At 44.5% G+C, this 11,590-nt stretch overlaps 1 protein-coding gene across 3 annotated transcripts in view; it reads left to right on the top strand.

Annotated features, from left to right (window-relative positions):
* The first annotated feature begins 7,007 nt into the window (after window positions 1–7,007).
* The window catches only part of LOC133356251 (zinc finger CCCH domain-containing protein 4-like), a 32,987-nt gene continuing 28,404 nt past the window's right edge, over window positions 7,008–11,590 (top strand). For all 3 annotated transcript variants that reach the window (XM_061573643.1, XM_061573642.1, XM_061573641.1), the window contains exon 1: window positions 7,008–7,311. In XM_061573643.1, the coding sequence (XP_061429627.1) occupies window positions 7,217–7,311 (95 nt within the window). In that variant the 5' untranslated portion in view covers window positions 7,008–7,216. The remainder of the gene's footprint in view (window positions 7,312–11,590) is intronic.

The following is an 11,590-nucleotide window of genomic DNA, read 5'->3' as shown; positions in this document are numbered from 1 at the left end:
GTATGAGCCGTGGCCCGGATTCACCGCTGATAAATAGTGAAACAGATCGACAATACGACGTCTTGAAATATATCGTCTCTCCATACAAAATGAATATGTAAGTAATTGTATTCATCCACCAGCCTTTTGTGAGTGAATCCCAGTGTCTCGTATGGCGACGATTCAGCACGCGGAGCTGGTAAAGCGGTGCGCTAATCACTGCACCACCGTTCACTGCACAGGACCGCCTTTGTGTGTCGAGCTTGTTGTCATAGGATTGAAGCTTTCGTGGCTGCAAAAATGACTGTACTCATTGTTTTTTTCGATAAAGTCACGAATGTAAAAATAAAATGAAATGTAACTAAAATTTTATTTTATTTTAAAAAAATTAGTATTTTTTTTGTATTTCTACATACGTGACTTTACCGAAAAAAACTATTGAGTATAGCTTCTTGTCCTTCCCCCACACCTCCGATGAGCCACGGTTGGTTACGTACGGTGCGAAAGAGACTCAACATACTTACTACTTACTATATGGACGGGAGTGAGCGTCACTGCCGCTATTATTCTATCGTCGCGTATGATGGCAGCAGCCAATGTCGAGGTCTGCAGCTGGCCACGACGAGATGGCTTCAGCAGACAGAGAGAAATAATAAAATAATAAAATAAAAAATTATAAAATAATTCTCACGACGTTTCGGCCACAACGCAAGCAGCCGTCCTCAGGTGAAGACCAGGTCTGTCGGGGAGACAGCGTCTGACGCTGTGTCTGACGCTGTCTCCCGACAGACCTGGTCTTCATCTGAGGAAGGCTGCTTGCGTTGTGGCCAAAACGTCGTGAGAATTATTTTATTATGTTTTATTTTTATTATTTTATTATTTCCCTTCTACGTGACTTTACCGAAAGAACCAAAAAGATGAATCCCTGCAGTCACGAAAGCTTTAAATCTAAATTCAGACAGAGAGAGTCCGTGTGGTGCTGCTGTTCCTACTCCTCCTCTTCCTCGGTTGAATGAGCGCAGACCACAGAGGGTTTCGCCGTGCGGTCCGTAGTTGTGGTTTGCGTGGCCACAATCGCACTCCTGTGGATGTGGTGGTGTCTTTAATGTTCAATGCCTGAAGGGGATGTGCGCCTCGACCTGCTGATGATGTCCTGATGGTCACAGCGGCAGCGTCTTCGAGGATGAACGCCGAAGCCAGGAGGAGATGCGATGATGCTTGGGTCTCGAACGGAGGAGGCGTTTTTTTTTGGTTCTTTCGGTAAAGTCACATAGAAGGGAAGTAATAAAATAATAAAAATAAAACATAATATTATTATTTTATTACTTCCCTTCTACGTGACTTTACCGAAAGAACCAAGAAGATGAATCCCTGCAGTCACGAAAGCTTTAAATCGAAAAATGGAGGAGGCGTTTGTTCTGTACGTCCGCGTGGTTCCACTCTGTTCACCAAAACGGCGTTCTTCCTGGTGATCTCGGGTGGCGAGATCCTGGTGTGATGTTATCTACCTCGCCAGGTATACAGAAAGCCGGGGGTTCGATCCGAACCCTGACACCTGCAGCTGTATATTTGGAGTTAGCGTGTTCTCCCGATGGTCGCGTGGATTTTTTTTCTCCGGGTCCTCCGGTTTTTCCCCCTCCACATTTAGAATCAACATCACGCGTTTAGAGTGTTTGGCTGCTCTACATTTCCACGCGACGAGCCACTTTGTTGGGATATCATTTGTGGTCATGTCGCTTTTACTGGACATCTGCGAAAAAGAACTTTATAGCTTTCCGGCTTCCTCCAGTAAAAATACATATTCTGATTCTGCTTCTGAAAAATAAGTTTATAACTCAGTGGGCTTTACCTAGTAATAATTTTTGTTATTATATCTATATATTTTAAGTGATCTGTTTACCTTTGCTTACTTTGCACCACTATTTTTTCCATTGCTTGATGTTATGATGTTCTGACCCGCCACTACTTAGACACCTATGAAAAAAATGCTTCATAGCTCATCGGATTCCTCCTGCGGTTTAAACAAATATTCAGATCCTCGCTCCGATAGCTGGTTTGCCAAGAAGACGTGCAAACCCCCCCCCCCCACCCTTGCACTCGTCACGCCCCGTTGTCTACGCACGGTGCGAAAGAAGTTCAGCACGTACAGACACGCAGGTCACCAACACGCGTGTCTGCGGACAACCAGGGCCGGATGAAGCGAGTGCGGGACCTGTAGCAGATGTTATGAAGGGGCCCTACATAAAAAAATATATTAAAACACATACATTTTATAATATAGTCTTGGTTCTTTCGGTAAAGTCACGTAGATAGAAAACTAAAATCTAAATTAAAAGCAAAAAAACCCCACGACGTTTCGATCGCAACACAAGCGGTCTAGATTTACATTTTTAACTTGCATAGTAAAGTAATTGTAGTTTTTTCATTTGCTATACAGCCCAGATAATACGACAAATCGCTAACGTTAAACACCCAGTCGTTCGTAAAAGTCGAAGGCGGTATAGTACTATAGTAATGGAGCAAGTGCAGAATCACTAAACCGGAATTGATTGCTTGAAAGCATTTAGCGCGGGGTTCCTTGAAATTGCGTTGCCCCCCGTAGCTACTACATGTGTAGCTACACTACGACACACGTGTAATAGCTACCACATGTACAGCTACTACACGTGTAGTAGCTACACGTGTAGTAGCTACTACACGTGTAGCTACTAGCACGTGTAGCAGCTACTAACACGTGTAGCAGCTACTAACACGTGTACTACTACACAAGTAGTAGTAGCTACACATGTGTAGTAGCTACTACACATGTGCAGCTACTAACACGTGTAGTAGCAGCTACTACTCCATGTGTAGTAGCTGCTACTACACGTGTAGTAGTAGTAGCTACTACTCCATGTGTAGTAGCTGCTACTACACGTGTAGTAGTAGTAGTAGCTACTACTCCATGTGTAGTAGCTGCTACTACACGTGTAGTAGTAGTAGTAGTAGCTACTACTCCATGTGTAGTAGCTGCTACTACACGTGTAGCTGCTACTACACGTGTAGTAGCTACTGCTACACGTGTAGCTACTACACGTGTAGTAGCAGCTACTACTCCATGTGTAGTAGTAGTAGCTACTACTCCATGTGTAGTAGCTGTTACTACACGTGTAATAGTAGCTACTACTACTCCATGTGTAGTAGCTACACAAGTAGTAGCTACTACTCTACTACTCCACGTGTAGTAGCTGCTACAACACGTGTAGTAGTAGCTACTACTACCGCATGTGTAGTAGTAGCTACACAAGTAGTAGCTACACGTGTAGTAGCTGCTACTACACGTGTAGCTGCTACTACACGTGTGCTGCCACGGAGCGACGCGTGAGCCGGGAGCGCCACCCCGTGGAGTCGCGGACTCATCCTCTGCCCGCTTCGCCGAGGCTGCAGGTGAGTCTCGTCCTTCCCACGTGCACGGGACACCGGCGTCCCCTGGTGGTCGTCTTTGAGTGCGATCCCTCGAAAATAGACACAACATTTGATCAGACACCTTTGGAACCTCATTTGCCAGTAAAAAATGTGATAATCGTTTTTTTACCCTTTTCTCTGGCAACAAAACTAACACCTTTTTTACAAGGAGTCATGTTTGCATAGACCACAATACATGCAGCCATAATGCAAACAAAAACATAACGGTTTAACACGTGTGAGGCTTTCGCGACCAATGTGATTCATAATCAACGTTTTTGGGTTTAGATCGCGTTATTTATAAATGTGTCGTAACCCTCCACCACCCGACACGGCCAATCAGTAAAAAAGTGTCACGTTGACAAAAGACAAATAGTTCACTGCTTTAGCCCACCGGTGTGTTGAAGCCACAACATTTACAATTTGAGTACGACGTTTCGCTGGTAATTGCATCCAGCATCATCGGGCAATTCGCCAGCGAAACGTCACATCAAAATGCGCAACTTTAAATAAATAATAACAACACGTTCCACTTAATTAAATATACTTTTTATATATAAATGTTTTCTCCTACAACATCAGAGTGCAGCGCCACATTAAATACGCACGACAATGACAATAGTTTAAAGCGATTTGAAGCATGTTTTATTTGGAGGGGGGCAGAGATTTGTGACGTCAAATTTGAGGGGGGGGGGGTCTGACTTTTAGTGACGCCGTGTGACGGGGGGGGGGGGTCAAAAATCGTTCAAAATCGCGTGACGTCATTTATGGACGGCTCCCAAACCCCCATTGGTTTCAAATGTGTGGCCGTCCTCACACACTACAAACCTGCAAACCTCTACCTTGGTTGTAACTTGATTAATCCCTAATCTCTGCCATTACATACAATGAAACAAGAAATGTTCAAAAAGTTAAAACAGAGCAATGTAAATACAATACACTACTCTTAGGTTTCTTCGGTAAAGTCACGTAGGTGAAAATAAATAAATAAAATAATAGAAATAAGGCCTCACTTGAGGCCTCACTTGATACAGTAAATTTAGCTGTGACGGTCCCACCTGATGATGGAGACTTGTGTTGCCTCCGAAACGTCGTGATTTATTATTTTATTTCTATTATTTCTATTATTTTTATTATTTATTTTCACCTACGTGACTTTACCGAAAAAAACCCAAGAGTATAAATTCTTGCAGTCACGAAAGCTTCAAATCTAGAATACAATACACTATTAGACATTATTGTAAAAAAAATGAAAAGTCCATCCCATGTGTTAGTGAATTTTTCAATATTTTAGGCAGGAATTAGTTTTCACATTTAGTTTTCAAATTTCTGGGTTGGGACCCCCAAACACCCTGGAAGATTTGGTCCCCCCCAATGTTGACTCCATGGCTACGGCCTTGCAAGGGAGAAACAAACAAATAGACAAAAATGTATTGCCCATTATTGAAACGGCTGCACGCCGTATGGACCTGAAAACTCAAATTTCCTGTGCAAGAATACGGGACAAGCCATGTGGGTTTACGGCTGTGCGCAATGATGATGTCTCAGCGTCGAAACTGCCCCCCCCCCCCCCCCCCTCTGAAAGTTATTGACAAACACTGACCAAGGGGGGCTCTATTCTCATCAATATTACTACAAAGACAAAGATCCCTTGTATAGTCTTAACATACTTTTGGAGCAAGTGCTGTTCTTGATGTTAACTACCTCGCCTTGTATGCAGGAGGTCGTGGGTTCGACCTCAACTCTGACGCCTGCTGCTGTATATTTGGAGTCTGTGTGTCTCTCTCATCATCATCATCACGGTGACAAGGAGATGTTAACTACCTCGCCTGGTGTACAGGAGGTCGTGGGTTCCATACCGACCCTGACGATGCCTGCTGCTGTATATTCTGGGTTCTGCGGTGTCTCTCTTTATCAGGGTCCTCCGGGTTTTTCCCTCCACATTTAGAAACTCGCGCTTAGATTATTTAGGTTATTTTGCTGCTATAAATGTCCACATGATGTTAAGCCACTTCGCTGAGCTATTGTTAGTGGCCAGGTCGCTTCTGAAACAGAGGCTATTAGTGAGTAAATAAATAAAAATAACTTAGTTTTAATGATTTCTATATTTGTGTGATTTGTTTAGATTTGCTATACTTTGCACTCCTATCGTGTTTTTGCATTGTTTGCTGTAAGGGGCCGTCCATAAATGACGTCACGCACCTAGGGGAGGGGGGGGGTCAGACATTTGTGACGATGTTTGACGAGGGGGGAGGGTGAGAAATGTGACGTCACGTCAAAATGCGCAACTTTAAACAAACATAGAATTGTTATAACAACACTAATTGTTATAACAACACTCCTACAACATCAGAGTGCAGCGCCACATTAAATAAGCACTATAATGACAATAGTTTAAAGCGACCTAAAGCATTTTTTATTTTCAAAATAGAAATATGGTTTGGGGGGGGGGGCAGAGCTTTGTGACGTCATTTGAGGGGGTGGGGTCTGACTTTTTGTGACGCCGTGTGACGAGGGGGGGGGTCAAAAATCTTCAAATCGCGTGACGTCATTTATGGACGGCCCTTAAGGCACACAGCTAATCGAATTCCTCCTGCAGTATATATAAAGATCATGATTCTGATAGTTTATGCTGAACCAGTTACTATGACGCATACTAATTATCTAATTAGGGGGAAAAGTAGAGAAAGACCAAAGCAACGGGCATGAGGTAAAAAGTGCGTAGAGTCTCGTGTTGTTATTAATTTATAAACGCAGCCACCCGCGAAGCTGCTGGAGTTTCATGACGTCATCGCGCCGATTGGCGCCGTGTTTCGTGACGTCATCACGTGTCCCGTGACGCCATCGGCCACCTATTTGCTTCCTCCGTTTTCCGTGACGTCACTCACGGGTTGCTCGCCCCAATCTTTAGTGACGTCATTACTTCTCTCATAACCTCCCCAGCGTCTCTAGACGTCATCACCCCTTCTCCCTGCCTCACCCAAATCCCGCGTAACGTCATCAATGCCTTGTCCTCATCACTCCCGCGTCTCGTGACGTCACTACTCCCTTGCCTCCACCTCACCCGTGCAGCGTGACGTCATGACCCCTCTCCTTACCCCAATGTGGGGTCACGTCTTTCTCCTCTTCCCGACACCTACATTTTTACGTAAAACTTTCGTGACTGCAATAATTCATATTCATGGTTCTTTCGGTAAAGTCACGGAGATAGGAAATACAAATAAAAAATAAATTAAAAGCAAAACACCACGACGTTTCGATCGCAACACACAAGCGGTCTTCATCAGGCGGAGAAGACAGAGGGGGGCAAGCATCTAAATGCCACTGCTGATGATGAGCATTTCAGAGTGAGCAAAGCTCGTGCGTGTAAACAGCATGGGCTCGTGACGTCATCAACCCCCCTCAGCCCGAAACCTCGCGTGACGTCATGCCGGTGCGTTACATGCATAAATTATTATCGACGAGTCACGTGATGCCACTCAAGCATTTCACCGGGGAAGCAACACGCCCCCATCGCCCCGCCCACCTCATGAATATTCATGAGGCGCTTCTGCATAAATTATGCTAATGAGCCCCTGCCTCGGCGTGCTTCGTGCGCAGACGCGGCCGCCATTTTACGAGGACAGAGCCCCGGCAGCGTCGCCCGGGCCCGCTCCGCATCTCGCGCGCCGATGTTTCCACGGACCAACAACAGCAACATCTACTACTCCTACTACTGCTAAACATCACCAACAACCACCACCAACAAAAGAACCCGAATCGTTAAAGTGCTCGGCTGCAACCAACGGAAGGGATGGCTCTTGAAAGCCTATTGTCTAGATCCCCGTCCCCAGCAGTTGCCACTACCCGTGCCGCCCGTAGCGCCCCAGGGTGTGCGGGGGACGAAAGGTCGAGTAAAATCGCACTCCCCTCTTCACAACCACCACCACTTCCACCACTTCTATTCTCATCAGCAACATCATCAGCAGCAACACCGGCGGCGGCAACAGCGTCTTTGTTATAAGTATCGGTGGCAACAGCGCCGCCATCGTTTCATCGTCTTCCGCCGCCATTACTGTATAACCATTTGCCTTACTGCGTTTTACTCTCTTGTCATAAATACTCTTGATGCGAACTCGTTAAACATAACGCCATCGTCACGGTCCTCGTCGGCACCAACAGCAGCAGCATTGTGATAAGTATCGGTAGCAGCGCCACTCGTCACTGCCACGGCAGCCGTATCGCACTGTACGCGTGTTGCTAACGACTGCTGCTATTGTAGCATTCGGTAATAATGTGCGACTATCATAATCACTAATAATAATACTATCGTCGGCATCGCCCGCCAGTGGTGCCGACATCGTTATAATACAACCACAACGGTAATACCATTACTAATTTAAAGTTATTTTTTTTATAATTTAAAATTTTATAACCACACTATAATCACTATTATCACTACTGCTACAATAACTATCTACAATATTACTGTAATAACTATCGCTAAAACCACAACTAATATACCCATTACTGCTAAAATCACTACAGTACTATCACTCATACTATAACCATAATCACTATCACCGTTACTAATAAGTCACGACTTAAAACATCATTGCTACTATTACCACATCACTGCGACTAATGCTACCAATACGATAACCATAATTAATACTATAACCATTAACATTGCGAATATAACTTATAACCATCACTAAATGTATCGTCATCACGAATATAACATCGGGACTATAATCCCTAAAGCCACCGTTGCTACCTCCATAACCGTCGATTCTATAATCTTCTATCACGAGCCTCGTCTTTGGTATAAACATCACTGGTACATCGACACTACTACGGCTATTTTAGTTAATAGCATCACAGACACTACAATAACTACGACCATATATCCATCACTTGTCATTTCAATAATTCACTTGGCTACTTGAACTATCATTACTCATCACTAACCATCACTACCAACGTAATTGACACTTATCACTTCTGCTACGTTGCTGTACGATCACTGTCATCTTGAAACCACCACCAACTCACCTAATAATGTCGCTAATTATCGTCACTTATACCATCAGCCGCTAGATTCACTCCCGTTACATCGTCTAATGTACTATCATGATTACGGTAACCACTAAATAGCAGAACTCACTTAATTACTGCTGCCGTATGCACCATCATAATTACCGCTACGTTTACTGGCATCAACTTATAACACTACTATCACAAGAGCCACCACTTAACATCATTTAGCTCCATCAGAATCACGAATGCTCATACACAAGTGCACTTTAACACGGTACACACCGCGGCGTTAGTCTTATTCTTTGTTTTACTTATCTTTTACATATTTCTCTTAAGATTAGTTTTGTATTGTCATTTGGTGGTAAGGATAGGTTAATCGTTCTATATAATCAATTTTATACTTTTGTTGATTTTGGCTTTGCTATGTTCTAGCGTGGCTGTTTTTATTTAATCAATGTCCTTAACCGACAATAGCGATCACATTCGTGCATGTGTGTTTTCAGTCTTACATGTCTTATTTTAGTGGCCTTTAATCTCGCTGGGTTTAACTATTTGCTTTTATAAAGAATACTTTATTTATGTAGTAACATTATTTTCACTTCCTCCTAACCACATTTTCTCAGGCCCTCCGCCATTTCCAGGTCCACCTAGCGGCCATCTCCCACATCATTATGCTAATATTTGTTAATTTATGCTAAATTATGGTAATGAGTGCGGGCCGCGCATGCGCAAACCGTTGCCCTGCTTGCAGGAAGTGACACGTGTGTGTGGTGTGGATTGGGAGTGTTTTGTGGTTAAAGGCACCAAGCAACTTTAGGATGTAAACTAACCACCCACTCCACTCTTAATCTCCCTCGTACCGTTTTCTCCGTGTTCCGTTCTACACCCATTGTGGCCAACAGCAAGCCCACTCTGTGTGTGTGTGAACACGCGTGTAAACATGTATGCGTGTGAAACTACTTGTGTAGTCACTGCTTAACATTTTTAACACTGCCTGAAAAGAAAAAAAGTATATACTTGGCGACGTTATGCGCAATGACCCTTCTACATAGCACACAGGTCAGATGTATTGGTTCACCTCTGGCCTCTTTAAAATGTGGAATGAAAAAAATCACGTAAACAACCCTAATGTGCTGTGAAGAAGGGCCATTGTCCGAAACGTCGCCTCTCATATACGTTCAATTTTAAGGCCAGAGTGTCATTGAGGAGTGTTTTGAGTTAAGCACTTTCAGTGCCGTAGCAACAGCTGTATTCTCGTTTCAGTAAGTGCCAATTCTGCACTTGAGCCGTTGTTGATTACAGTCTGACCTATGTCTTGCTTAGAGCCCAACAGCCTTGAACTTTTTTTAAAGTCCAGTTCTGCCTTGGGAAGAGTGGCGGTGTGCAGTTGCGCTGACAGTAACTTAGCTTGACAAGCTCTTGCCAGTATTCTTTCAAATGTAATTTTAGGCGTACTACCATACGCAGCAAGCAAGCTCAAATCTAACGCTGATTCGGGACTCACTCCCCTGGTCACTTCTGAGCAATTGTGGAATCGCAAGTGACGGCATCAGATTGTGCACGGGCACAACACTTAAATACACCGGGACAATGGCGGAGCCAGGATTTTCAGGTAAGGGGGGCAACCCCTCCAGCAATGAAAAATTATAGAGGAGTTGTTAGTAAGTAAGGACTTGTCCCTTGCTTTTTTATTCAACGCGTGTGGCGATGGCACAGCCATCGATTGAGGGTCGAATTCGAACCGTGTGTGATCGGCATCGCGCTCGCTGAAGGTCTTTGCCTTCAGGGAAGTCGTGCCCTGTATACGCAACTGCGCACAATTATGCGAGTCACTTATAACTGCTTTGCCGTTACTTTTTGCCAATTATGGACTCGGACTATTGTCCTATCATCTCATAGAGTCCCTGGCACGTAATAATATGCTACACAGTGGCAGTGGGGGTCGCAAAATGCTGATTTATTATTAATAAACAGCAATGATCCGATTGAAATTGGGGATTTCGATTGGATCATTGGAGGGGATGTGCCACCCCACCTCCCTCACTGGCTCTGCCAGTGCACCTGGATAGTTTGACCCATCCACCAACTGCACCCTCATCAGGTCTCAGTTTATCTATTGTTGAACTTCTTTCTTCTGAGGCTCTGGCACTTAGGAACATGCATGATTCAAAGCTAAAGTAGTATTTTTTAGAAGTTCGATTGGTTTACTTTGAGCATGGAGAACAGTAGACCTTGGGGTTGCTCTGTCTTGTAAATGTTAAGGTCCATGCAGCAAAATCCAAAAGTGTCCACGCAGCAAGCCTGGCGCTTTTTAGCTTCGTAGAGGTGGGCTATATCCAGATGACCGATTATTGGATAATATAAAAATTGTTGGAAAATAAAGTCCTGCCTGTGTTCCCACGTGTGCCGCTGGACGCTAGGTGATGGTTTAAAGCTTGGTGACATTGGCATCATCACGCTGGGCATGGCTTGTAGGGGGGTTCCCGTCTTTGGTGGAGGGGGAGGCAAGTTGTGGTGACCACGATTGTTTTAAAAGGGGCCCAAGGAATCGATAACTCACGCGCTGTGGTGCTGTGAGACACTTTGGGGCTGATGTGTCCAAAGTCACTTTGTTGGTGGCATCGCTGGTTGGCTGGCTCGTGGGGCACCTTTTATGTGGGTGCGAGAAGCCCACTGACGTGTAACTCGGCGCACATGTCCTCTTATGAAATGCCCTGACCATGCCAATTCGCCGTAGCTGGCCTGCACCCAGCCCTCGTAACTTTTGCTTGCCAGAAAGAAAGAAGAGCGTGGCTCCCAGCTCAAATGAGCCTTGCTCGGTGCTCATTTCCAATCAGTGGTAAATTCCACATTCCTATGGCGTGGATTTGTTATTCCGCACAAGAAATTCTGTTGACATCCCACAAAATTGGTCAAGTTATTTTAGCCATACTAGAAACATGTTGAGTTAAGCATAGCCACATTGAGATTTAAACTTCCAAACTTATAGTTGTGAATCGTCAAGTGGTTCTAACTACAGTTCCACTCCCTCATACTACTGTATTCCAATTTTGCTAACGGCCTGAGATGGAGCGCCTATCCGAAACTTTGGCAAAGCAGTGCTCCACTCAGTATCAGTGCCGACGTCTTACCCTTCAAGTCACCTGTT

Source organism: Lethenteron reissneri, chromosome 53 (genome assembly GCF_015708825.2).
Source record: "Lethenteron reissneri isolate LAM-NWPU_2019-01 chromosome 53, ASM1570882v1, whole genome shotgun sequence".
Classification (NCBI taxonomy): Eukaryota; Metazoa; Chordata; class Hyperoartia; order Petromyzontiformes; family Petromyzontidae; genus Lethenteron; species Lethenteron reissneri.
The sequence above is the reverse complement of the archived record's forward strand: the minus strand, read 5'-3'. Positions and strand labels throughout refer to the sequence as shown.